This window comes from Pipra filicauda, unplaced genomic scaffold (genome assembly GCF_003945595.2).
Source record: "Pipra filicauda isolate LSUMZ 115617 unplaced genomic scaffold, ASM394559v2 scaffold21_size4447388_pilon, whole genome shotgun sequence".
Classification (NCBI taxonomy): domain Eukaryota; kingdom Metazoa; phylum Chordata; class Aves; order Passeriformes; family Pipridae; genus Pipra; species Pipra filicauda.
In genome coordinates this window covers 3,202,512-3,227,921 of record NW_024104332.1, presented here as the reverse complement: position 1 = coordinate 3,227,921, position 25,410 = coordinate 3,202,512, and the positions used below count along the sequence as shown (strand labels likewise).

The 25,410-nt window shown below is 52.8% G+C and overlaps 2 protein-coding genes across 3 annotated transcripts; one reads left to right on the top strand and one right to left on the bottom strand.

Moving 5' to 3' along the window:
- The first annotated feature begins 520 nt into the window (after positions 1-520).
- On the top strand, positions 521-10,026 carry KMO (kynurenine 3-monooxygenase). Of its 2 annotated transcripts, XM_027752022.2 has the most exons (15): positions 521-595; positions 1,717-1,786; positions 2,983-3,080; positions 3,989-4,078; positions 4,300-4,348; positions 4,948-5,035; positions 5,590-5,755; positions 6,216-6,287; positions 7,431-7,552; positions 8,319-8,466; positions 8,887-8,944; positions 9,048-9,130; positions 9,386-9,487; positions 9,578-9,637; positions 9,808-10,026. In XM_027752022.2, the coding sequence occupies exons 1-15, from the start codon at positions 542-544 to the stop codon at positions 9,979-9,981; spliced, it is 1,434 nt and encodes a 477-aa protein (XP_027607823.1). In that variant the 5' UTR covers positions 521-541; the 3' UTR covers positions 9,982-10,026. The 2 variants fall into 2 exon arrangements, with proteins under 2 accessions (XP_027607823.1, XP_039237301.1); XM_039381367.1 differs by lacking the exons at positions 521-595; positions 1,717-1,786 and having other exon boundaries at positions 1,915-3,080.
- A 1,475-nt stretch (positions 10,027-11,501) lies between these two features.
- On the bottom strand, positions 11,502-25,139 carry ITGB2 (integrin subunit beta 2). Its single transcript, XM_027752009.2, has 16 exons — positions 24,970-25,139; positions 18,529-18,601; positions 18,113-18,201; positions 17,630-17,813; positions 17,247-17,417; positions 16,803-17,044; positions 16,314-16,469; positions 16,028-16,123; positions 15,805-15,894; positions 15,469-15,609; positions 15,032-15,216; positions 14,075-14,319; positions 13,638-13,857; positions 13,267-13,472; positions 12,990-13,156; positions 11,502-12,726 (listed from the first exon to the last, which is right to left on the bottom strand). The coding sequence occupies exons 2-16, from the start codon at positions 18,596-18,598 to the stop codon at positions 12,664-12,666; spliced, it is 2,325 nt and encodes a 774-aa protein (XP_027607810.2). The 5' UTR covers positions 18,599-18,601; positions 24,970-25,139; the 3' UTR covers positions 11,502-12,663.
- Between the last annotated feature and the right edge of the window lie 271 nt (positions 25,140-25,410).

The following is a 25,410-nucleotide window of genomic DNA, read 5'->3' as shown; positions in this document are numbered from 1 at the left end:
TCAAGTCCTGGAAAGCTTCTGCAGATTAGGCATGAACCCTCTGCCCAGCATCACACCCCAAAATGCTTGAGTCACACACAGCTTCCTTGGATGAAAGATGTCCTCAAAGACAGGACAAGGCTCCTGAGCAAGCAGGGTGGCTCACATCTCAGCCTCAGGAGAGAGCCTGTGCAACCCCAAAAGCTACTCTGCATTGTCCCACCAGTGCCCCTGCAGCTGCAGCCCAGTGAAGCACTAGCAAAAGCCTGGCAGATGCAGCTTGAGGACTGTGGAATTGCTTTACAATTTCTGAAAGAGGCCTTTGGATCAAGCCTGGCTGAGTAACGCCAAGTCCCCATCTCTGCCCCCGAGGCTCATCCAGGCTGACTCGCTGACACTCTGTGCTGGGAGTTAAACTTTAATACGAACCAGGGGAGAGGAGCCCAGGCGTGACTCAGCCTCCCATGTTCTTCCCCTCCCCACTGGAGAGGGTGGTGTGGCAGGACAGGGAGCGGGACAGGACACAGCAGGGAGCACCTGCGGCCCAGGGGCTGCCCTGGTGATGGAGCCCTGTGACCCACACGGGAAGAGAGTTGCTGTTGTCGGAGGTGGCCTGGTAGGAAATGCCCTTTAGCTGCTGCATGACTGTGTTTGCCAGGGAGCTGGGATTGTAAAAGCACTGCCTGAGCGTGGTTGGATGTTTGTCTTGAAATCATTCCTCTGTGAGATGATGGGGCGTCGGAAAGGGGCTGGTTTTGTTCCTGCTGTGGGAGGCTCTTGTCCTTTTCTCTGAGGAAGGGGTTTGAGTGGTGGTGGAGCAATGGTGCCCAGGTACATTAAATAACAGGCCTTGATGGGCCACCAGATCCCCCTGCCCCTTGGCTGTTTCTAGCTGTAACCAAGTCACCAGTGTGAAATGCTTTGCAAGGACTGAGACTCAGTAAATGCCAGGCTAAAAGGAAATGCCTTCCTCTGCCCACTTTTGTTTGGGAATGGTTTTCATCCCCTGCTACTTGCATAGTGGTCTGACTCTAAAGGCCAGGCTGGATGGGGCTCTGAGTAACCTGGTCTAGTGGAAGGTGTCCCTGCTCATGGCAGGGGGTTGGAATGAGATGGTCTTTAGGGTCCCTTCCTAACCCAACCCTTTCTGTGAGTCTATGATCCTATGATAGCATGGAGCATTGCAGCACCTAACATCTCTCTCTTGACTTTTTGGACATTAGCTTCTTGGAAAAGAGTGATGACATAAGAGTCTGTAGTTCTGACAGCAATTAGTGATGGAAATAAACAAGAAAAATTGATTTAAATAACAAACAGGACATATTCGTGCTGTTCTCCCCCAATGTGTTCCCAAGGGAATGCTGCAGCACCCAGAATTCTATTGAGGAAGATAAACACACAGTCCAGAGAGGAGCAGTGAGCTTGCCTGTACCAGCTCCTGCTATCTCTGGCTGAAGAGATTAACCCTGCTGCACTCAGTCACTGTGTGTAAACAAGCCTGAGCTTGATATGACTTCATATGAAGAGTTTTGATGGGTGGCTTTGGTCTTGGAGACTTTGCAGACACATCAGATCTGCCAGAGGACTGCTCTTCAGCAAAAAGTCCTCTAAGGCTCCTGGTCAAAGGACTTACCTGTACATGTTGAGCTGCATCCCCTGATCACTGCTTTCCCTTGATGCATCTCAGTAGTGACCTGTGGAATACTTCATCCACCATTCCTGGTCCTTCTCTTGTAGGTGGGCGCATTAAATGCCTGTTTCTTTGCTAGACGAGGTTTCCATGTTGATGTTTACGAAGCCAGAGAAGGTAAGCTCAGCCTGATCATTACTGTGTGAGCTCACTGAAACCACAGGAAAAAAAGAAATCTGAAAGTGTGACAGTTTGGGGATATTCTTTTCACTCTTCCCTTTAGGTCCTGGGGGGGGGGGGGGGGAGCACTTATTTGAAGTATGTTGCCTTGTGTGGAGAGAACCCACCCTTCAGCTACTAAAACAATGCCCTTTTTATGTCCTTGGCTTAAATATTGATTCAAATCCTCACCTTTCAAACTTAGTCTCTGCAGGAAGCATTATAGTCCAGAGCTGTACCAGAAGGAGAGATGGAGTGCTCTCAGGAAGCCTCCAAGTCCTCAGGGTGCCACAACAGAGAAATCATGACTTAGAGCCAAGGTGCTGGCTGAAAGGCAGAGAAATCATTCACCTTCAGTATCTGTCAGCTGGCAGACAAAGAGAACCTGGGCAGAGGTGGCAAGTCAAGCAGCAGGTGAAAACGACACCATGGAAGGTGAAACTCAGGCATGCAGTGAAGGGAAGGAGAAGCCGCTGCTGACACGTGATCTCTGTGGAAACTCCTCCTGCTCTGATAGACATCAGGACGGGCAGTTCTGCTGCATGGCTCACAGTTGCTAGAAGTTCCACAGGTTCAAAAAGCCTCTGATTGCCTTCTGAGTTGGATGGATTTTACTGCTGTACTCCAGGTTTTGGCCCATTGCTTACGGTGAGATGCATGAGGAGGCTCTGCCCCCTGCACTGGCCAGGCAATCTGGGAAGGCTGAGTGAGGCAATTCTGAGGAGGAACAGGCTGGTACCCAGACATTTCTATCCGAACAGGAGTGAAGAAGGTGACCTGCCAATGTCCCAGAAAGTGTCAGTCTGTGGGGTCTCAGCAGAACCTGCCAGGCATTCATCGCTCAGCCCTCTGCATTTAGAGGGGAAATGGTTCTTAATGATAAGGGGCCCCTTGGCACTCTGGGGAGCTGTCAGGATCCAGCATTCCCTTTGCAGCACTGGGCTGCAGCTGCTTCTCCCGGGCTAAAGGTGGCCCAGAAGCCGCTCAGCCCAACACCTAAATGTGCCTTTTGACACTTGCCCTCTCTGCACCCAGAACGGGAGGATGGGGACTCCCCACTGCCTCTCCTGCGGTTGCTGCAGGGGGTTTGGAGATGCTGCCCAGACCAGGCTGTGGTGTCAGTGCCTCCATAACCAACTGTTCTTCCCACGCAGACATCCGAGTGGCCAGCTTTGCCCGTGGCAGAAGCATTAACTTGGCCCTATCTCACAGAGGACGCCAAGCCCTCCGAGCTGTGGGGATGGAGGAGCAGGTACCCTGGCAGATCCTGTTGGTGGTGGGCTCTCTGTGGTTAGAACACTCTTGACTTCAGCTGGCGATGGACAGGCTCTCTTCTGCTCCTCAAGCATGCAGAGGTAGCTCTGCTTTCATGAGGGTGGAAGTAGATGTCTCCCAGGTAGACCTCTCCCAGGCAGACCTCTTCCACTGCATGCCTGCAGCCTGGCTCTCCCCTGCTCCATGGCACAGCTGCCAGCAGGATCTCCCCCAGCCTGGAGGCAGCACCCAGCCCCAGGCAGCTGGGCTCTGCTCCTGGCAGTGGGTGCTTCCCCAGGACACCAAACACTCAGGCAACACCTACCAGTGTTTACCTCCCTTCCATGCTCTCCTTCCTCCCGGAGGTGAGGGCAAACAGGGCAGGAGTAGACTGACTCCCAAAAGAGCTGATGTCCTAAAGCAGGATGCAATAAAGGGGTCTGGTTTCTGCACTGACATGTCCAAATTCTCCCACAAAACCTTCATTCTGCAAGGTGCTGGCTACCATTTTACATCCAGCTGTTGGTAGTGATGGGATGTCCTCGCCCCTGGATCTCTGCAGAGGAGCCCAAGCTTTGACAACACATATCCCAGTCCCAGGATGTAATTCGTCTGTCACCCCCTGCCCTGTCCAGCACCCTGGGATTTTTCATGTCCCTTCTATCAAAAAATAATTTCCCCCTGATTTTTATGAGAATGAGCTTGTGAGTAACCTCAGTAAACTGTAGTGACTTGGTGTGACAGCCCTGTAAAATTTTCCCTGGTGACTTGGATAAGCACATGGAAAGGTAGGAGCAGAGAGCACCCCATTCTTCCTCAAGTGCAGTGCCTGAGGAGGGGGGTGATGCTTGGTAACTTGTGTTAAAACCCCACACTTTTAGCCAGAAGTGTTCTCTTATGTTTCAGATTGTGTCCAAGGGCATTCCCATGCAGGCAAGGAGGATACACACACCTTCAGGGAAAAAGTACTCTATCCCTTATGGGAAGAAGAACCAGGTACTGAAGATGCTTTGCAGGGCACAGGGGGCCTGTGTCTGGCATTTGTGCCTCTGTGTCATGGGCAGTCTGGGGCTCATGCTCTTGGGGAGGATGCAGGAAGGGGATTGCGTGACCCCTGGGTTCAGTGGGGCTGTTTGAAGGGGGGAGGGTTTTCTGTCTGGCCGTGCAGAGCAAAACTCAGCAAAACCTTCTGAACCCCCTGTTTGTTTGCCTTGCAGTACATTCTGTCTGTGGACAGAGCAAACTTAAACAAAGAGCTGCTGACAGGTAGGTTGTCACTTCTGTTTGCAAATATTTCTACACCCTTTTCCCTGAGGATTTTGGCTTTGCCCCATAACCAGCAGATTTTGGGCCCTAAGCTCCCTTACCTGGCTCTCAGAAAGTGCAAACATGAACTAGCCGTGTTTTTAAGAAGAAAACCTGTGCCGTTTCCCAGCTAAAGCAGGACATGCCTCCTCGTCCTTGTCATGCTTTGTGGCATTTTCCATGGCTCCTGATTGTACAGAGACAAATAGAAATTGGAGCACTATGGGCAAGTATATAATCGGAACAGGCCAAATTTCCAGCGCTTCCCCATTAACTGCAGGCACCTCATCCCATCCTGAAATTCAGTGGAGTGATGGTAGAAAGTAGTCAATGACTCATGTCATTTTGAGGAAGAAAGAAATCTTTGCAGGAGTCTTTGCATTTTTTAAATAGTTTTTACCATAGCTGATCAGTCCCAGTGTGCCCTGCCTGCTGGCCCTCACTCATCCAGCAAATTATTTCCTGTAATGGCAAAACCCCCTATAATTTAGGGATCTCTTGGAAATATTTTTGGAGTGACAGTAAACCCCTCTACATTAAGTTGTCTTTTCTTTTCACAGCTGCTGAGAAGTACTCCAACACTAAGCTGTACTTTGGACACAAGCTTGTGGAGTGCAATGCAGAGTTGGGGATGCTATCCATAAAAAGGTAATCCCTGGGCAAGCGTGGGATCAAGTGTTGTGGTCAGTTAGTTTCTGCTTAATCATTCATACAACCTCAAACAATTGAGCAATCTTAGTGTTGAAACTAGTGTGTGTGTGTGTGTAAGGTGTCCCTGCCCATGGCAGGGGGTTGGAACGAGATGAGCTTTTAGGTTCCTTCCAACCCAAATCATTCTGTAATTCTGTGACCTTGTTTCATAGTTAGGTGAAGTTCTGGTCATGACCCAACCCACCTGGGCATGCAGGCTCAGCAGTGTTACCCCAAGGCTGTCTGCTGCATTGTTGGGTACAGCTGGCAGAGTTATGCTTTTGATAACCTACAGGATAATTATTTGTCCTAACTCTGAGCTTCCCAGGCCATGAAAGCCAATCTTCCCTCGCCCCAGAAGATTAATAACGCTGGAGGTGACCCAGTCATTTTGCAAAAGGTGCTGAGCTGTCCTGGAGTTACAGCAAGATTAATCATAAAATCATAGAATGGTTAGAGTTGGAAAGGATCTTAAAGATCAGATTGATCCAAGGGACTCTCTTTGCTTTCAGATCTGACCAGCAGACCTTGGAAGTCACCTATGACCTCATTGTGGGCTGTGATGGAGCCTTCTCAACAGTCAGAAAACAGTTCATGAGGCAAACGCGCTTTAACTACAGTCAGCAGTACATTCCTCATGGCTACATGGAGCTGACCATCCCTCCCAAAGATGGAGATGTAAGTGTGCCTGCCCCAGAGGCTGCTGTGACCTTTGCAGCTTGGACACCCTGCCCCCTTCTCATGGTGGCTCTGCTAGAACAGCTTTAGAGAAACTAATTTCTTACCTGGGGTTCAGGAAAGGGGTTAAACCTTTCCTGGGAGAAGGCAGGGATCTCTTCCTCTTCCAGAGGTTGGCAGCTGGCTGCAAAAATCCTAGAGAGCCTGTCCTGGAGCATTGGGGTTAACTCTAGCTCTGAGAGGTCCTGAGGGTATGGGAACATGTCTGAAAGGGTATCAGCAACTGCAGAGCAGCAGATTTTTTTCCATTTTTCCCATATTTCTTACCCTTTCCTCTTCCCATGCGTCTCCCTGAAGCATCAGGTACCAGACAGGGGCCCTGTAGTTGTTGTGTCTTCTCATGGTACAAAGAATGGGAATTGGTGTCAAGGATACAAGGTGATTTTCTCTTCTCTTTCAGTTTGCCATGGAACCAAACTACCTCCATATCTGGCCGAGGAACACCTTCATGATGATTGCACTGCCCAACATGGTGATAACCCATGGCCATGCTCTCTTGGGGCACAGGATGGAGCTGGTGGGGATGAACTGGCTGTGGTGGCCGGGATTGGGAGGGCCAAAAATCACAGAATAACAGACTCACAGGATCAATTAGGTTGGAAAAGACCTCTGAAATCGTTCAGTCCAACCTATGACCAAACACAACCATGTCAACTAGTTCATGGCACTGATGCCACTTCCAGGTTTCCTTAAACACCTTCAGGGACGCTGACTTTACCACCTCCCTGGGCAGCCCATTCCAATACCTAATCACCCTTTCTGTGAAGAAATTCTTCCTAATGTCCAATCTAAACCTGCCCTGGCACAGCTTAAGACTACATCCTCTCCTGTCGCTGGTTGCCTGGGAGAAGAGCCCAACCTCCACCTGGCTACACCCTCCCCTCAGGTAGTTGTAGGGAACGAGAAGGTCTCCCCTGAGCCTCCTCTTCTCCAGGCTGAACAGCCCCAGCTCCCTCAGCCTCTTTTCATAGGGCTTGTGCTCCAGATCCTTCACAAGCCTTGTTGCCCTTCTCTGGACCTGCTCCAGCCCCTCAATGTCCTTCCTGAACTGAGGAACCCAGAGCTGGACACAGCACTCCAGGGGTGGCCTCACCAGTGCCAAGTACGGGGGAGGAATCACTTTCCTGGTCCTTCTGCCACACTGTTCCTGATACAGACCAGGATGCCATTGGTCTTCTTGGCCACCTGGGCACGCTGCTGGCTCCTGTTCAGAGAAGGTGCCAGGAGGGACACCCACCCCTTTCACAGCCTGAGGTGGAGCCAGTCCTGCCTCCTGAGCTGAGCAGGTACCTGTGACACCTCTCCCTGCCCACGCGTCTGAGCCCACCCAAACCCCCCAAAACAGCCCTCTGCAGCTGGATACCAGGAGCACCAGGACAGTGTGCCAGGCCCAGGCTGGCCAGTCACACACCGTCTGGTTCTACCTGCCCCCTGCCTGCCCTGAGCGTGGGCAAGCCCACCATGGGAAAGGGGGTGGCCGGGCACTCGTCCTTTTCCTCTCCAGTGGGTCACTGCTATTGCCAGGTGACAGGCTGGGCAATGAGCTGCTGCTCCACGTGCCACATGCTCTCTGTGGTCTCTGAACTTCTTACTGACCTTCCTCCCCGGCTGGCAGGACAAGTCCTTCACCTGCACACTCTTCATGCCCTTTGAGGAATTTGAGAAGCTCACGACGGGGGACCAAGTGCTGGGCTTTTTCCAGACCTACTTCCCAGATGCCATCCCCCTCATCGGAGAGTAAGTGTTCTCATCTCCCCTTCTCTCTCATCAACACAGTGGTGTGAAGCCAGGGAACAAATCACTTAGCCTCGGGCCCTGGTGATGGGGTTGTGATGGATCCCCCTATGTGGACTCTCTCACTGCTGGACAAATGGCACAAGGGCAACAGCACAGAGCTGGAGCATCCCACCCCTCCTGGGGGCCCTGATGGCAGTGGGGACCAGGACCGGCCTTTCCAGTACATGTTCTGATGTCTGTGTCTCTGTTCAGTACATCCTCATTTTCCTGCTGAGAGGGAAGCCTCCACACACAGTGGAAGCTCCAGCTCACACTATTAATGCTTCTGCTTTGCAACACAGCTATCTGTTATGGGATGGGCTTTTTTTGGATTATATCAATGGTCTCAGCTGTGTTTGGCAGTTTTCTTTCCTCTTAAGACTTATTGCAGGACTTCATATTAACTCAGAAACTGAGATATTCTCTGGTATATCCTTCCTACAACGACCAACGTCCACCACTGCTCACAGTAAGAGGACCAAGATGTCAACACTCAAATTGTGTGCAGAGCTTGAAACCTGCAGACAAAACCTTTGGTCCATAGGGAGAAAGTTAATGAAATAGATTACCTGGCTCCCACATTTTTCCCAGCACAAATAGCCTAGGACATGGGTTTGGGTTTTGCATCCCAAAGCTGACAGTGCCTTCCTGAGCCGGGACGTGGCATGACTTGCACTTCTTCTCTCTTGTGGTCCCACAAGTGAAGTATCTGTTGTTTTGCCTGAAGGCAAGAGCTGAAGCATGACTACTTCGTGCTGCCAGCCCAGGCCATGGTATCTGTGAAGTGCTCTTCCTACCACCTCGCTTCCCGGTGCGTGCTGATGGGAGATGCTGCGCATGCTGTTGTGCCCTTCTACGGACAGGGCATGAATGCGGTAGGTTCAGGGCTGGCCCTGGTCCGTGTTAGTGGGGTCCCCACTCTTTTCACCCACAATTGCCTGGTTTTAGTGTGTAGGTCCACAGAGTTCGTGGGCTGGCCTGTCCCACAGCCTGATGTCCTCTGCATTGGCAGGTGTTGAGCTCCAGTCAGGGTGTCCTCCTGGGGAGGAGAGGGGACAGGGCAGTGATGCTACCTTCTCATGAGGCAGAGGACTGTGTGGGAGGGGGTAAAGGCTACTGGGAAAGGCAATCCCCTGGATTTCTTTCAAGACCCCTGGCAGAGTGGCCTGGAATAAGACTCCCACCTGAGGCTGTAGTTAGTGGGACCAAAAGCTACGCTAGCTAAGCATTCATGGGAGCACTTCTCATGAACATGTGGCTCCTTATGCCTATTAACCCCCTAATTTTCCTCCCAGGGTTTTGAAGACTGTCTGGTCTTTGATGAATTAATGGACCAGTTCCACAACGACCTTGGTGAGTGAGGTGGCTGGGGAGGAGCGAGAGCAGAGGAACACCTATCTGAGGATGAGGGCAGCTGGATACCTGCAGCCTGTGAACTGTTGCTTTCTTCTGCCAGGTGCCTGCCTCCCTGAGTTCTCCAGACTGAGGGTACCAGATGACCATGCGATTTCAGACTTAGCCATGTACAACTACGTGGAGGTAGGCACACGGACCTGTGGTCCCACGGGCCGTGCACACAGCAGTACTCTTAGGATGCACACAGCAGGCAAGATCCCTGCAAGACTCTGTTTGGGCTCTCACCCTGGCAGACTTTAGCCTCAGAGCTCCTTGGGAATGCCACTGGGGCTAGGGAGGCTCTGTGTGACCTCTAGGACAGGCAGTAGAAGAGCTAGCAAAGCGCGGGGGAGCTCTGCCAAAATTCCTGGCAAAGGCATGACTGTTGCTCTGTTGCAGATGCGTGAGCACGTGAATTCAACGTGGTTCATTTTCCGGAAGCACGTAGACAACTTTCTCCACGCCCTCATGCCTTCCACTATTGTCCCGCTGTACACCATGGTAAGGCCAGTGTGTCCCCACTGCCTGGGCTGCCACCAGCTCCTTCTGGCTGCCTTTGTGGTGGTGACAACGCTCCTGCAACCCTCCCAGGTGACTTTCACCAGAATTCGCTACCATGAGGCACTTCAGCGCTGGAAATGGCAGAAAAAGGTTGGTGAAGGGTGCCCTCGGGAGCATCCTGCACGCCAGCACTGCTCAGATGCCAGGGGAGTTCTGGTGGTGGGATATCGCCAGGTGGGAGCAGGTGTGACGACTTCGCTTGGTGCTGCAGGGTAGGAGCAAACCTCTGATGATGTTGAGGTTTCCCTTTGCACTCGCAGGTAATTAATCGAGGGATCTTTGTCATGGGAGTGGCAGGACTGGCTGGCACCTACCTGCTGATCAAGCGTCTGGCACGGAACTCGGACTTCTGTGTGGAAAACTTGTGGGGCTGGTCCCGTTACCTGAAGAATATTAGAAATTTTCCCTTTGGCACACAAGTGGCTGAAACGTAAGGGGAGCTTCTTGTAATAAAAGCAAAGGCATGGGCTGTCAGCTCAGCTGGATGATGTTGTTTCTCTTGGGATGTGGCTTGGCAGCTGCTCCAGCCCCTCAGAAGCAGTTTGGTCTCTCTCCCTCTGCCCAGGTGAGAGGAGCCCATCAGGGCACAGAGTGCTCAGGGAGCCTGTCCAGGGGCCCAGGTGTGTGTCTGCCTCATCTTGGCAGCCTGCTCCCAAGTGCTGTGGTGTGTAGATGTAGCGCTTAGGGATATGGTTTACTGGTGGACCTGGCAGTGCTGGGTTAACAGTTAGACTCAATGACCATTTTTCCCAGCCTTAGTGATTCCATGATTTTATGACCTGATCGGTGTGTGCCAGCCCATACTGCAGATTGCTGCTCTTACCAAAATCAAGCCAACATCTTGGGGGTCCTCAAGCCAAAAAATAGCAGCAGGCTGGGATAGTGCTGGAAGGAGTATCAGGCACACTTTCCTTCTTCACACCTTGCCCTAGACCCTCACAGTCACTGTTGAAGAACAACAAAATGGCCAAAATAAACCCCTGATTTGAGGCAGCACAGTCACTCTTGTTTGAGGTGGTTTACATACAGCTGCCAGCAAGTGGGCAGGGACAAGAACTGCTCTGCATCGTTCAGTGAGTCGGTTTTGGCTTGCAAGGGAGCACCTTGCAGGGCATAGATGGCAAATTAGTGTAGAAGACAGCTTGTTTCTCTGGCCAGCATCTTTCCAAGGCACTGTACCCATAGGAGATGGTGGCAGCAATGACAGGGTGTGGCTGTAGTTTCTCCAATGAACACTTCAGCTGCTGCCCTTGCACCTAATTCTTAGAAGGACAGATGTATTTACTTTTGTTATGACCTGCCCCAGAAAAAGGGGAGGGGGGTAAACCAGGTTCTTATCAATAATTCCCTTGGAGTGAATTAGAGTGAAATGACACTGAATAATCGGTGTCTGAAAACATATATAGGTAGGGTTTATTTTAACAATTTTGTTTTAACAGGTATGTTAGCATTTTGGGTGTTGTCATCTATATTATCTATCATAGGCATAAACCCTGGGGGGAAAATGCAGAAGGGAGAGAAAGGAAAGACAGGATAAGGGTAAGGGAGAGTAAGGGAAAGAAAAGCTGAGAGTGGAAAGATGTCAATAGTCACCGCCCACGGGGTCCAGAGATGGAACCTGGTAGTTGCAGCTTCCATGTCTGTCAGTTGAAGTGGTGGCCTTGATCCGTTGGGGGTGAAGGAGGGAAGCCTCCACACTCAAAGAAGTTATGAGTTACTATATCCATGGTTAGTGTCACAGGCCATGCCACGAGCCTCCAGCACGTCCTGGGTCTGTGCTGAGTTTCTGTGAGGGGTCTGGCAAAAGGGTTTTTCCAGCCTTTCAAGATTGGCGGGGGGGGGGGAATGGGCTTTGATTGTCCATCAGAGGTATAATGCAAAAGTCCTGCAGAAGTCTGCAAAAGTCCCTTGACAATCCTAGAATGCATAAATCATTAACCGTTTCAGTCTCTGACAACTTTATATATTAAATCTTTATTCACGTTAAACCCCTTCAGAGAGCAAATGAAGACGTGACACAATACAACCATATGCAAATCAATCCCAAACTGAAAGCAAATAAGGAACTGTACCGCTGTTTCACAGGAGCAACCCCACAATGTGAGAGCAATTGGCTGCTGTGTGTGGTTGGGATAAGTGCTGAGCGGGAGGTGCTCCAGGCACTGCCAGGTGTTTTGCACATCTGGCTCTTGGTATGTCTGACCAACTCAAAGAGCAGGGAGAAGATCATGCCCTGAGGGGTGGTGGAAGAAGCTGTGTCTGAGCTCCAATCTGCACAGAATTTTTCAGCTGCTCAGTGCCAAGGTTTCATAGATCAAACAGTGGCTCTTTCACCTCCTTGCTGTGCAGAGGACTTCAAGGCATTATGGAGGCAAGCCAGGCATGCAGGAGCCCAAGCAGAACCTAGCCTGAGGTAGGCCTGAGAGGAGCACATCAGGAAACAGTTGATGATTTGGGAAAAAGATTCAGTGCGTGTTCCCCAGCTGCTCTTCATCCCTAGGTACAGGTGCTTACTAGCCCTTAGGGCACATTGCATCACTGCAGCCTCCAGAGCAGACTGCCAGCCTGGAGGACCCTCCACATCCTACTCAGCAGTGATTTCTCTGGAAACCAGTGCATAGTGCTGGAAACCAGTTCAGCAGGGGAGGGCACGGAGCAGCCTAGGAGCAGATCCTGCTGGAGCAGAAGAGACATGGCAGTTTTGAAATCCCAGCTCAAAGTCAAAGCTGGAAGCACTCTGTGAGCTCAGCTGGCTTTGGGGCTGGGTGTTTAAGACTCCTGGTAGAAGGCAAAGTTGTCAACAGGAGATGAGACAGCCAGTGACCAGTCCAGGAGCTGCTGCATGTTCCCATGGTGAGGCCTGCTCTGCAGTCCCATCCCCAGCAAAGCTGTGTCTGTTCCCTTCTCCCATCCCCACTAACCCAACCATCGAGCACTAGGCCAGGACACTGGCATAGCACAGTGCCTCAGCCAGCACCTGACGTGGAAGAAGGGAACAAACCATAGGATAAAGAAGAGGAGGTGGGAGCCTTAGTTTAAGATTTCCTTAGTTTGAGGTTTCTTTAGCTTGGCATTTCCTTATTTAACGGTGGGTCCCAGTGCTGCCAGGCATTGCCTTATTCGTTAAACCTGGGGTTGACAACAGTGGTGGTGGCACTCTTGAAGAGGGGATTATCAGCCTGGAGGGAGAGAAGTGAGAGGCTTGTGTTGTGCTGTGTTACCTGCCCAACACCTCCCAGTGCCATGGGCACAGACAGCACTGGCAGAAGAGCCCACAGGCTGTTTAGCCCCCTCCAAACTGCAGCTGGTCTGAACAACAGGCCAGTGGGGAGGGCTCAGCTCTACCTGGCTACCTCTGGGAAGGATGTCCCCTCCTGCTGTCCCCACCCCAGGATACACGACCATCCCAGCACACCCCAGTGCCACAGACGGGCTCTCTTACGTCATTCCACTTGGCTTTGGACTTCTCCTTCTCAAACCGGCGGTATTCCCGGCGGTCAAACAGCTCTGTCAGGCACCGCCAGATGAGCAGGACCACCAGGCCAATGAGGACCACGCCAGCGATGGTGCCACCCACAATGAGCGCGATGTTGGGAGGCTCCGGGCACTCTGCGGGGCAGGCAGACCACGTTGGGCTGCAGCAAGGTGAAGCAGCAAGGCTGCCGTGACAGGGCTGGCAGCCTGCCTGTGGCAGGGCAGGGGAAGCGGGGCTGGGGTACCTTTTTCAGGTTCGATGTAGACAGTGTATATATCGTCACCATCCTCCTGGAACATATGGAAGGACATCCAGCAGTTCTGGGAATCCTTCTCCCTGCATTTCCTACTGCCCTCGATCAGCTTCTCGGACTTCCGGATGTTGGGGCAGGCCTGGGAGCAGTTCTTCTCAAAGGGGCCGCTCCCGAAGGCCTTGCACTCCACACAGGAGCTGCAAAACAAGCAGCCACAGCTCACATTTGCAGGGGCACAGACCCACTCACCTGGCTTTGGCCGCAGCTGGGCTCTACCCAGGAGCAGGCAGGGCTTGCCTGCCCCTGCCTGGGATACTGGGGATCTCTGCTGCCCCTGTGCCCTCTCCGTGCGCGTCACTCACACGTATCTGCCACAGGGGGAAGTGCAGCCTGGGCATTCCTGGCAGAAGGGGGGCTGGTACCCGCCCCGGCATTGGCAGCGGTTGCAGAGGCAGGTCCCGCGGAGGCTGCACACGTTCTTGTTGGCGTTCAGGCAATCCTCTGTCGACTGACGGCACTGGCAGGCACTGCCCTGGTACCCAGGCTCGCAGATGCACTGCCCGCAGTAGCATTTCCCGCGTTCTGGGGGGGGAAGACCTTTTCGATTCTGCAGCCATCCAGGTGACCCTCCCTCTGCCTGTGCCTGGAGAGCATCACCCACCCTGCGCTCGCCATGCCACCCTCCACGAGATGCTCAAGGAGGTCCTCCGGGCTGGCGTGGTGGGACCCAGCAGCCTCAAACCCATGCCCTCAGGTTATGACATGAAAAGGCATTTAATTCTTCTAAACAGCGCCTCACCTGGGCCGCCGCAGGGGAAGCCGTTGTGGAACTCGCAGTTCGTGCTGTCGCACTCGCAGTAGGTGCCGTAGATCTCCCTGCCGGGCACGTCGCTGGTGTGGCAGACGCACTGCCCGCACACACAGTCCCCCAGCCCCGAGCAGATCAGTGAGCTGTTGTCCTTCCGGCAGCTGCCCTCCAGCTCCTTGCTGGTTTTGCCTTTGGTGTCACACTCGCAGTTCTTCCCCGTGTAGTCTGGGTTGCAGCTGCCGCCAAAGGGGAGGAGTGAGCTCAGGTCAGCGGCCACCCGAAATGCCGTGGGACATGCACGGGGCCCAGACCTCTACCGCAGCAGAGCAAATCTGGGACAGCCCCACAGAAAACCAGCGTTGGTTAGCATGTTGGTGCTAAATCCATGCTGCAGCAGGGTGGCTGACTGGGAGGAAACCTCAGAAATGCTGCTTTTCCCCCCGTCATACTCACAACACCAAATGGTTGCCCGGAAATTATTCTTATAATTTCCAAACCTTGCCAAGGAGATCTGAGTATTTCCTGAGGAAACCCAATCTCCTCCTCTCCCTGTCACCGAGGGGCCATGAAGAAATAATTATACTAAAAGCCTTAAGTGAACTGCAGCCCAGAAGTGTCATTTTGAGATATTTCTACAGAAACCTGTGTCTGCTCACTAGGTAGGTTGGTGGATGCTTTGATATTGGGATGGATGGTTGCATAGTTGTATGGATGGACGTCCTTGGGAAAGCAGCAGAGGCTCCACCAACAGAAGTGGCAGCTCATTGTGTCCCCTGCCTCTGTGAATGCAGGGTAGAGTTCCAAGGGGAATGCATGAATCCACTTCCCCAAATAAAAAAATTTGTGCAAAGGTGCAGAGCCCAGGCCCTGGCTTGGCTCAACATCTCTCTCCCAGCAGCTCCCCAGATCTGGCAGCATTTGAAATAGTGTTTTGGGTGGTGCACACACCTGCAGATCCCACAGACGATGCTGCCCTGACCACTGCAGGCAGCCGGGTTGGGCTGCTCGTCACAGTGGCAGTCACAGTTGCTGTCCACGTGGACAGTGAGGGTGTCTGTGAAGCCCAGGGGCCGGATGGTGAAGGACTGGCTTTGGATGCACTCCTTGGCTGTGACCTTCACTTTGAAGATGACCTAGAAAGTGCAGAGTAAGATAGAGAAAGGCCAGAAGCCCAGCTATCAGAGGATGGTATCAGCCCTAGGCTGAGGACATGCACATCCAGGACAACGGAGGATCCCCCTCATCCCACAGCATTTTGGACACTCTTGGTATTAAATTAATGTAGACAGAAAGCCTGTAACAGCAGCCAGGGTTCCTGTCATTAAACAGGATGGGCATCAGGAACTGTGCAAGCTGTGGGGTGCTCCTAGTACAAGAGCACATACCTCATCGTTGATCTTGACATTGTCGCACTGGCCTCTTGCTCCATCCATGGTGTCCTGGTTATTACTGCATTTGGAGTCATATTTGACGTCCAGGACATCTGGCAGGGTGGAATGTTCCAGGATGATCAGTGAGGACAGGTTCTGTGGGAAAATGGTGGAGAAAGTGCCACCAATCCAAAAGGAGACCAGAGCAAGGGGGTGTGGGGTTGCAGGTCAGGGTTCCCTCCAGCCCAGAGAAAAGGGGCAGGGAGCACCCCAGGCCGGGATCTCAGCTGCCTGAAGTGGTTCTGGAAATGCAAGTGATAGCATTGGAAAGGTGGGAACTCCAGCACTTACATTGTAGGCCACCTGGATGAGTTCAATGATATTGCTGGAGTCCTCGTTCAGCTCTCCCACTGCTGACTTTGGGATCATCTCACTGAGTTTCTGCCAGTGGAGAGCAAAGAGGTGAGCATTCCCTGCCACGTGACAGCGGAGCAGGAGACAGTGGCAGGAGGACACTGTGCCCGTCCTCTTGGGAAGGGAATGGAGGCACTTGGACCATCTGAAATATCCTCACCTTGTAAACATCCACCATCCTACTGGTGACAGCAAAGATGGGCTGAATGTTGTTTTCGGCAAGTTTCTGGACCAGCTGGCCAACAGATGGGTAGTCCTGGGTGGGGAGAGGGATACCAGACTCAGCACTATCTCCCCCACTAGCAGAAGAGTGGACAGTTTGGGTACGGCAGCCCAAATTACGGTGACTATGGTGACGTTCTGGCCTCTGCAACAGGGGTTTTTTACATGACAATTTTTTTTCTGCCTGAGGGTGTGGAGACGCTGAGCAGCCCCCAGGTACTTACGAACTCGTTGCTCCTTTTGTACATGTTGTCCTCCAAGTGGCACTGGCCATCGTTGGGGGTCAGGATGCCCGCAAGCTTGCCATCGCCGGCGAAGTGGAAGCCGTCATCAGTGGCATACACCAGCAAGCGGGTCACATTGCGCCAGCCTATCAGGTCCTGCAAGTGGCACAGAGAATGGCCCCTGTCCCTGAGTGGGGCTGGGAGGACAGTGCCAGTGGGCGTGGTGTGGCCCTTGCCAAAGTCTCATGTCAGCCACAGCACGGGGCAGGGGGCACAGGAAAGGTGGGTAACAGGAGATCAGGGTCAGGAAGCTCTGGGGTAAGATGCTCTCTTGCGCTCCCCGGAGTAACCTGCCCTGCTGCCAAATCAGAACTCACACACCATGGGCTTCCAGAGCCCAGCTGGAGAGGGGCAGAGCCACCTCCTGAGAGCCAGCCTGTGTGTGGGTCGCAGCCCCCATGGCTGAGCAGGGCGGCCATAGGGACTCACCCCACACACTGCTGCCTGCATCATGGCATCCAGCCCCCCCTCTGGGGCGTCCAAGTTCCCTGAGATGAACTGCTTCCCCACTTCGTTCTCAAACTGCTTGGCATTGTCGGTCAGTGACAGGATGTGCTTGAAGGCGAAGGGAGGCTGGCACTGCTTGTCCTTGTTGGGGCAGGGGTTCTGCAGCTTCTCAGGGTGTGTGTTGACAAAGGGCAGCACCGTCTTGTCCACAAAGGAGCCAAACCCTACGGCAGCCAGACTGTAGTTTCAGGGAGAGGACACAGGGCACAGACAATCTGCTGGCCACAGTGTACGTGTCCATGTCCCTTGCCCTGGCACACTCTTCAGCCGGGCAGAGGACATCCACTGCCCAGTGCCCTCATCCCCCTCCAGCCCCGCAGCTCTTCCCAGCAGCAAACAGCTGTGCCAGGCCAGAGACAGGCTCACCAATGCGTCGAGAAGGGGTGGTGCTCTCCAGTGCTCTGAGCAGCTCCCCTCCCAGCTTCTTCACCTTCTGCAGATCATCCAGCATGGAGTAGGAGAGGTCCATGAGGTAGTAGAGATCAATGGGATACCCCATGGCACGGCGAAACTTTGCCTCGAACACAGCAGGCTGGCCTGCGGGACAGGGATGCTGGGATCAGCTGCCGTGTTGTGCCATCTCGTGCCATCACCCACCCCTCTTCTCTTTGGGAAGAAAAGAGGCGGAAATGCAGCCTTTGGGACAATGTTGCTGTGTCCCAGCTAAGTCTGGGGGCGAGCGGAAGGGTGTTGGGCACGCTGGACAGCCCGCGAGTGCCAGGGTGTCGGGAACACCAGGCAGAGCGTACCTATCCTCAGTTTCAGGCGCACCTCCTGGGGAGTCAGCTGCACATCGTTGCTTAAGGGACGGTCCTGTGCTGTTTTGATGTCGTTGACTGGGAACTCAATCTCATTGCGTGGGCACCCCCTCTGCTCCAGCTGCTCGATGGTGTCGCAGCGGATGGAGTCCGGCTCGCCGGCTTTGGTGAAATTCTGTGTGTGGCAACATCAGCAGGGAAAAAAATCAGAGGAGCAGGAGGTGAACAGGCATGTTCAGAGATGACCCAGCCCCCATGCCAGGTCTCCAGGGTATTGATGGAGAAAAGATAAGCTTTGATGGGTATTGATGGAGAAAGATCGTGTCTGTCAGGTCCCTCCTGGCCCCATCCACCACACAGGACAGGAAACACTCCCACAATGCAGCCAGGCAGAGCCAGGCCGGCAGGGTGACCATCCTGCTGCCTATTAGCTACTGCTGGGGGTTCACATCTTGACAGGCTACATGGACCTACCAGCTTCTTGCACCAGGCGCAGCCAGGACCAGACCGGATGCAGTCCCTGCACGTCCCCGCCTTGATCTTGGGGCACTCCATGGAAAAGGCTGAAATGGAAAGAAGACAGAATGGGCATAGGGGGCACTTGGGGAAGGCTGGTCTGCAGCAGCAACAGCCACAGATGCTCAGACACCCAGCACCAGGCACTCTTGCTGTCCTGAGCCTGCCCTACCTATAAAACCCATTCTGGGGGCCCTGACAGGGTCCTCACCTGCCTCACTGTCCCTCAGCTGGGGGACAGATCCCTGGAAGTGCAGGATCTGTCCCTTGCACATCTCTCAATGCCGTGTTCCCACTGCTGTTGGGCCGCACTTGGGTTCCCCCCCGTCTCACTGCCCACATAAGGTGCTGGGGGGAAGGCAGGTCGGGCTCACCTGTCGTCACCAGCAGCAGCACCCAGGTCACTGCTGGCAGCTGGAGGCAGCGGCCACGGTCACGCAGCATCTTCTGCAAGACAAAAGCATTCCTGTGACCACCTGGGATGTGCTCCAGGAGTGGGGCAGCCACAGCTTCTTTGGCCAACCTGTACCAGGGCTTCACCACCCTCACAGGGAAGAACTTCTTTGTAATATCCAATCTAAACCTACTATCTGTCACTTTAAATCCAATTCCCCTTTGTCCCATCACTACATGCCCTTGTAAAAAGTTCCTCTCCAGATTTCTTGTAGGTACCTTTCAGGCACTGAAAGGCCCTGATAGAGTTACCCCTCAATAAGATTACTCTTCTCCCTATATAATTATATCTACATAACAATGTAAAATCTCAAGCATTGCATCTAGTTTCGTACTAGATGTTTTTTCCACTTCTGTGTCGAGCTATATTTGGATGGAAATTGGAACTAAAATTAACAAAAGGACCATTTCTATTAATTAACTAGCGTGGTGTGCTTGTTACATGGGAAAAAAAAAAAAGTCTGTTACAACTTGCTTTACATTTGACTGATTCATCAAGGAAATTAAGTATTTCTTGTAGTGAATTAATATGAGTTTCCCTGCTGAAAGTTTCTAACAAGCAAGGGTCTCCACCACAGTCCCTTCTCCTGGGTAAGCGGAGAGGCTGGTTCACGCTGTGTGATGTGGTCCAGCCTGCTGGTGTGGTGACCTGTCCTAGTTCCGTCCAGGACAGGGTTAATTTTTGCAGTAGCCAAGAGGGGTGTTGCCAGGTTCCTCCTGGTGAGCGCTCATGTGTGAATCATTCGCCTCTCTTCTGCTCTCTGTCATTGCTGTAATAGTGTGGTGGCCTTGCAACATGGATGCACATGGGGAAGTGAGAAAAGAGGAATTTGTTAGAAGAAGAAAAAGGACTAAGAAAGCATGAAGGAACAACAGATGTCACTCTTTTTAGCAGTACTAGACACAGTGTCTGGAAATCAGGTCATCAGTTTCAGAACAGCTCTGATGCTGCCCTGAGTAAGAAAATAACCACTCCTAAGCTCCTGCCATCACGCCCTCCTGTGAACTTGCTGTATAAACAGCACAGAGTGACACGGAAATGAGAAAACAAGGGAAACCTTCAAAAAGCACTGAGACATGTGAGTACTGCCCAGATCCCCTTCTGAGATGTCAAGGTGTCCTGTCTTAGCTCATTATCCTCTGTAAGATACCAGACAAGCTTAGGATGACATTGGTCAGCCTTGAAAGAATGTCTGGTTTCCTCCTGACTGTAGAGAGAAGGTCTAGGTAGATTGGTGGGTAATGTTGGCACAGTGAGGTTTGATGCCCAGCTGTGGTATGGACTTGGAGATGTGCCAGGACTCTGAGGCCACCATTGATTATGGCAGGGGCCATCTGGAAGCCCACCCTGCCCTGGAGCCAGTCTCCCTGGCAGAGGTCCACAGCCAACACCACAGAGCTGCACAGCCAACAAGAGGCACCTCTGGGGCCATGCAGCCAAACTCTCATGATGACATGGCTTGGGAGCTCACTCTGCCCTGTCTGGTGCAAGACCATCCTATGGTGGGTGGACAGAGCCCTTCTCCACAAAGATATCCTCTGCAAGTCCCTCTCCACCAACACAGTCCCCCTTGGTAAGTTTTTAAGGGCATCATTTATTGTCACAGCTGCAACGTCCCTGTCTGTGTGACATGCACTCCCTGGGCTTAGCTGTCCCAACACATTTCTATCACCTCCAGATTCTGCCAGTTTGAGCTTGTAGGAGGGAAAAGTGGCTTCCGCCCTTGTTTCCTGTAGCACCTGGTGATCGACACCCCAAATGTGCCTAATTAGGCTCCAGTTCGGCTACAAGCCAGGAGTTCTCACAGAGGGTGTGGGAACAAAAGCCACAGATTTAGTGAGCTCCTGCTATTCCACCTGCCCAGTGTTTCCAAATGTTTAATTCCTGCTGCCATGCCAAAGTGTGGGGCAGCGATGGAATAGAGCTCTGTGAGCTCCTCATTCTTGCTGGAGGTTGGAGTTTCCTGCTTACAGGCCCATCTCATAAAATAGAGCAAGTTTCCAACTAAAACAGGATTAAAAAAGCTCCCAAACCCAGGAAACAAAGTGGGAACCTCAATACACCTCCAGTGCTGGCTGCTATCAAGTGTTGCAATGTAGGGTTCATGTCATGGCCTGGATTTGGATGCCTATTTCATCCCCAAAGTGGTTTCTTGCCCTTGTCACAAGATCCTGAAGCACACCCAGCTGCTAGGAGAGAGCAGCAGCAGGAAGCTCAACATTTCTTCTGTTCTGCCATGGAGGGAAATTACGCCCTGGTGTGGGGGTGGGTGAGTGTATATGTGACGCAGGGTTACTCTCAAAGAGAACAAACAGGGCTTTCTGCCTTTGTCTGCCTCTTTACAGCATTCAGAGGAGTGCAAAGCAGGTTTTTGGTCTGACTCTCATAAGCAGAGCCCCAGCATGGGCCTCAGCAGCATTTCCTCCAACCCCCTTAATGATCCCTCCGGCTCATCCCAGACCTGAGCAGTCACTGCCAGTCCTGGGTCTCATCTCCTGGGTGTGCTCTGCCTGTGATGTTGGGTTTTTTTCCCTTCTGTTTCATAAATTCAGGCAAGCAGAGGGGTGCACACAGTCCATCCTCCTGCACCGGTGTGAAGGAGCAGAATTGCAGAGCTTTACAACCACCCTCAACCTGGGGTTGGGAATGGGGTGCCGAGATCGAGCACCCCATCTAAGGGCAGGACACATTGCCACCAGGCTCTGCTTCCTGGCCAGGGCTGCATGGTGGCATCAGGGGAAGAAGCCTGCACCTCGGGACCAGGGTCCTCCTTGGCCCTGAGCTCTGATCTTCTCTCACGTATCTCGGGTGGGTCAGGATCAGGGCTCTGCTTCAGCAGGAGACTTTTGCAGAAGCCTCCAGGGTACTCCACCAGTGGAGCATCTCTCTTAGGGCAAAATGCCCTCCAAGGGTCTGTGAGCCAGAAGATGTGAAGGGGGCCTCAGGGAAGGTGCATGAGTTAAAAGCTGGGTGCTGTCCTGTATGTGGGCAGGGCTCAGAGCTGGAGCACGCCAGCACTCAGGGCGTGCTGGGGGATGCTGTTGGGATGAACAGCAAGCTGGGATTTATAAATAGGGCTGAAGGGGAAGTGTTGATGCCAGCAGCGATCTTGTTGCTATAGATAAAATGGGTGTTCAACAGCAGAGATGAGTGTCGCAGTCTCTTAGCCACAACTCCCCATCAGTGCTTTGCTAAACATCTGTTCTCCTGCAAAACAGGAGGACATGCACTCGTGTCCAGGATCCTGGCAGGACTCCTGGGGTGTTTGCACCATCCACCTGTAACAGTGAGGAGCCACTAGTGTCAGTGCTCCTGGGCATTTCCTCCAGGCATCACTGGTGCTGCATCACCATCATGCAGTGACAGAGATGTCAGGTACCACACCCAGCAGTGGCTGCTCCTTCCCACCTCTCCAAACTGGGTGTCGTGGTTTGGACCTTGTTTTCCCCCAGAGGCTAAGAAAAGTGGTAGACCCCAAGGGGTGGAAACCCCTGGAAGTTTTGAAGTTCTGCCCAATGGGCGCTCCTGCAAAAATGTAAACATATCACAAGCTCACCGGAAGAGATGGGTTGTAGTTTGGTTGTTGTGGAGTGGTGGCCATGTTGTAGAGCCACGAGGAAGGGGCTCTGAGCCCCTTGGGGCCTCTGGCCCCCTCCCAGCCCCGGCTGGGGGGATTGCAGAGACTTGGAACAGTCTTAGACTGGACTAAGTGTCTGTAGTTATGCCGGGAGATGTTTTCTCCATGGGCCCAGAGCAGCAGCTGGGACTGACCAGAGAAACGGTGGCAGAGAGCCAGAGATAAGACCTGAACTGAAGGAGCAGCAGAAGCAACATGCAGCACCAGAGAAAGGACTCGTGGAAGGAGAGCTGAGGAAAGGAGAGCCAAGAGACAGAGTTCTGTGGGTAAGACTGTACCAGCCCCCCAAAACTCCTTTGAGATCCCTCTGAGAAAAGAGGGAGATGGACTCCTATTAAGGAGAAGAGTTTTGGACATGCAGCACCGGAGAGAGAGAGGAGCTGAGAAGCTCGGAGCGTCCTGGAGCTGGACCGGGACGGCCAGATGGAATGTGGGGGGAGTTGACCTTGGCTCCCCCCTCGCACTGCTGCCACGGTGGCAGCCTGAGAGACAGGGCACAGAGGCCCTGCAAGAGATACCAGACCGTCACGAAGACCCCCCTGTGTCTTCGTGATATGACCGTGGTGAAACGACCTTGTCTGGGGTTACGAAGCCCACGAAGACCCCTTTGCCTGTGTCAAGGGGGCCGAGGGAGCTTGGATACCTCCCTCGTGAGTGCTGGCAGAAATCCAGCTATCAGCTGCTGCATGTGGAGAAGACAGACAGACTGCTGCCTCAGAAGATGCTGCTGCTTAAGGACTGGAAGGGATCTGTCCTTCTTTCCCTCCTGGACTTTTATTTGGAGGGGAGAAGAGATCTGATCCATTGTAAATACTATAAGTCATGGTAGAGATAGTTGTGATCGTGTATATAATGTGATATGGTATTTATTTGTACAGTCATTGTAATATATTCCCTTTCCCCCACTTTGAGTCTGATGTGTTTTGTCTGGAAAAACCCATCTCACATTAGGTTGAGATGGGGGAGGGGGGATGGAGCTAGGGAATTGGATTTTGGGGCTATCTCAAACCATGACACTGGGCAATCCCAGACCCTGAGTACAGAAGGGAAATGAGCAAACTGAGAATGGGAGTGCGGATGTCACTTGACTTGGAGCTGTTCCTTCCATCACTTGGTTGTGTGATGTGGATAAATCCCACCAAGGCAGGTGGCCATACACAGGACTTACCCATCCATGCAGAGTATCACATTCAGTGTGTGTGTATATGTATTTTTAAATATTTATATATATATATATATATAATACATGTATATATAATACATATAAATTACAGGGCAAATATAAAAAATAAAAATATATGAATGTTATTTTTAATATATAAAAAGAATATATACATTCCCATGTCCTATTTTAGGAAATATGAATACATTTTATATATCTTTCCTTCCAGCAGCCTCCAGTGCCTGCAGAGGACAGATCTGCGGGGTGAGCTCTCCCCTATGGGCACCAAGTCCCTAACTAGTCTGTGGCATCCGTTTGCTCTGAGCACCAGGATCCCTGGGTGCCTGTGGGCCCCTTGCCCTGCCCTGTGAGAGAGGGAAAGAGGGGATTTGTGCTGCTGGGTCTCCCTAGGTCAAAGCCCTGCTTGGGTGGGAAAGAGCTGCCAGCTGGTTGTCCTGCCCTGGGTAGTCCAGGGGCACCACGCTCTCCAGCACACTGAGATCACTCCTAGCAGCACCAGAATGAGAACAGAAAAGTGCAAAACCACTGTGTGAAGCAGGATGTGACAGCTGTGATAGCAAAAAGCACCATGTAGGGCCTCCCCACACCTTGCAGCAGCCATGTTCCAGTGTCCGTGCTGGCCCCAGGGCACGATGTCACTGCATACGTTCACATCTTTGCTTCTCACCTGCCAGGAGGCTGGGAGCTGTGGCTGTGACATTGGGAAAAGCATCAAAAATGAGGGCCAGGCTGCTTTTCCCTGTCATCTGGGGTGTGCCCTACATTCCATCTGCATCCAAGAGCCACTGAGATGTTGGGAAGGACCTGCTCTCCCCGGGGTCACTTGGCTGAGGAGTATTTGATGTGTGCAGCACACAGAGGTATGGAGGAGAAGAGCAAGGCTCTTACTCCCACTCCCAGCTACTCTCCCCAGGCCCACAGGGGTGCAGGGACAACCAGGAAGGTCTCTGCAATGGGTGGTGACGCCGTGCTGAACCCCCTCAGGCTGCCGTCCCTGCCATGCTCACGCCATGCTGCCACGTCAGTTCCCTCTTTCCCACCACACCCTGCAGGCAGGGAGTGAGACCCCACGAGGAAGAGGGGGGTCCCAGGAAGGGGACTGGCACAGCCCCCAGCCCTGGTGCTGCAGGCAGGCCCACAGCCCATGCCGCTCTCCCCAGTGCCATGTGTAAGGGCGTGAGAGGAGCACACTGCTCCCTTTCTGCTCTGCTTTCTGAGCCCGCGGGGTGGTGAGGAAAGGGTTTTTTGGGGTCTGACGCCCTCCCCACAACAGCCACCTGCAGTTCCAGGCTCAATGCTACCTCCAGAAGCAAAACCATTACAGACTAGGCAAGCTGCCTTTGCAAAGACTGCACAGACTGACCCACCTGTGGGAGGGACACTGCACCAATCCCCCTGAACTCGAGTGGCCAAAAGTTAGATCAGGAATGACAAAACAATTCCCTGGAAACACCAGAGCTACATAACCCCTTTGTTGCCTGGTTGCCTTCCCCCCCAGAAAGGAGGAACAGAAGCACAGAAAATAGAGATGCTGTGCTCACCTGGCATCCAGCCTTCACCTCTTTCCCGTGCTTGGTCTGGGATGAGGATGGTCTCACCCTCTCAAGCTTGGTTGGGAAAAGCAGCCAGGCATCCAGAGCTCTGCGATGTACCCCAATCTTTCCTTCCTATTTCTGTCTTGCTGGAGGAAGGAGGAAGTCAGAGTGGTAACTGTGGGAGGGCGTGTTCCCCCAAGAACCCAGCCAGTCCCACTCATGCTGGTCAAACCCACAGCATCTTGCCTTGGGGGGCTGGGTCTCAACTCCCTGGGCTACCTAGGGGTCTTGCAGCCCTCCCACTGCACCTGGGAAAGGGACCCACCCAAAACCCACTCTTTCTGCCCACTTTTCACCTTTCACAGTGCTGCTGGGGACCATCCCAGACCCCAGTGGGCACACAAAGCTGGTAGTGGGGGAAACTAGTTCCTTTGAGAGCTATTGACA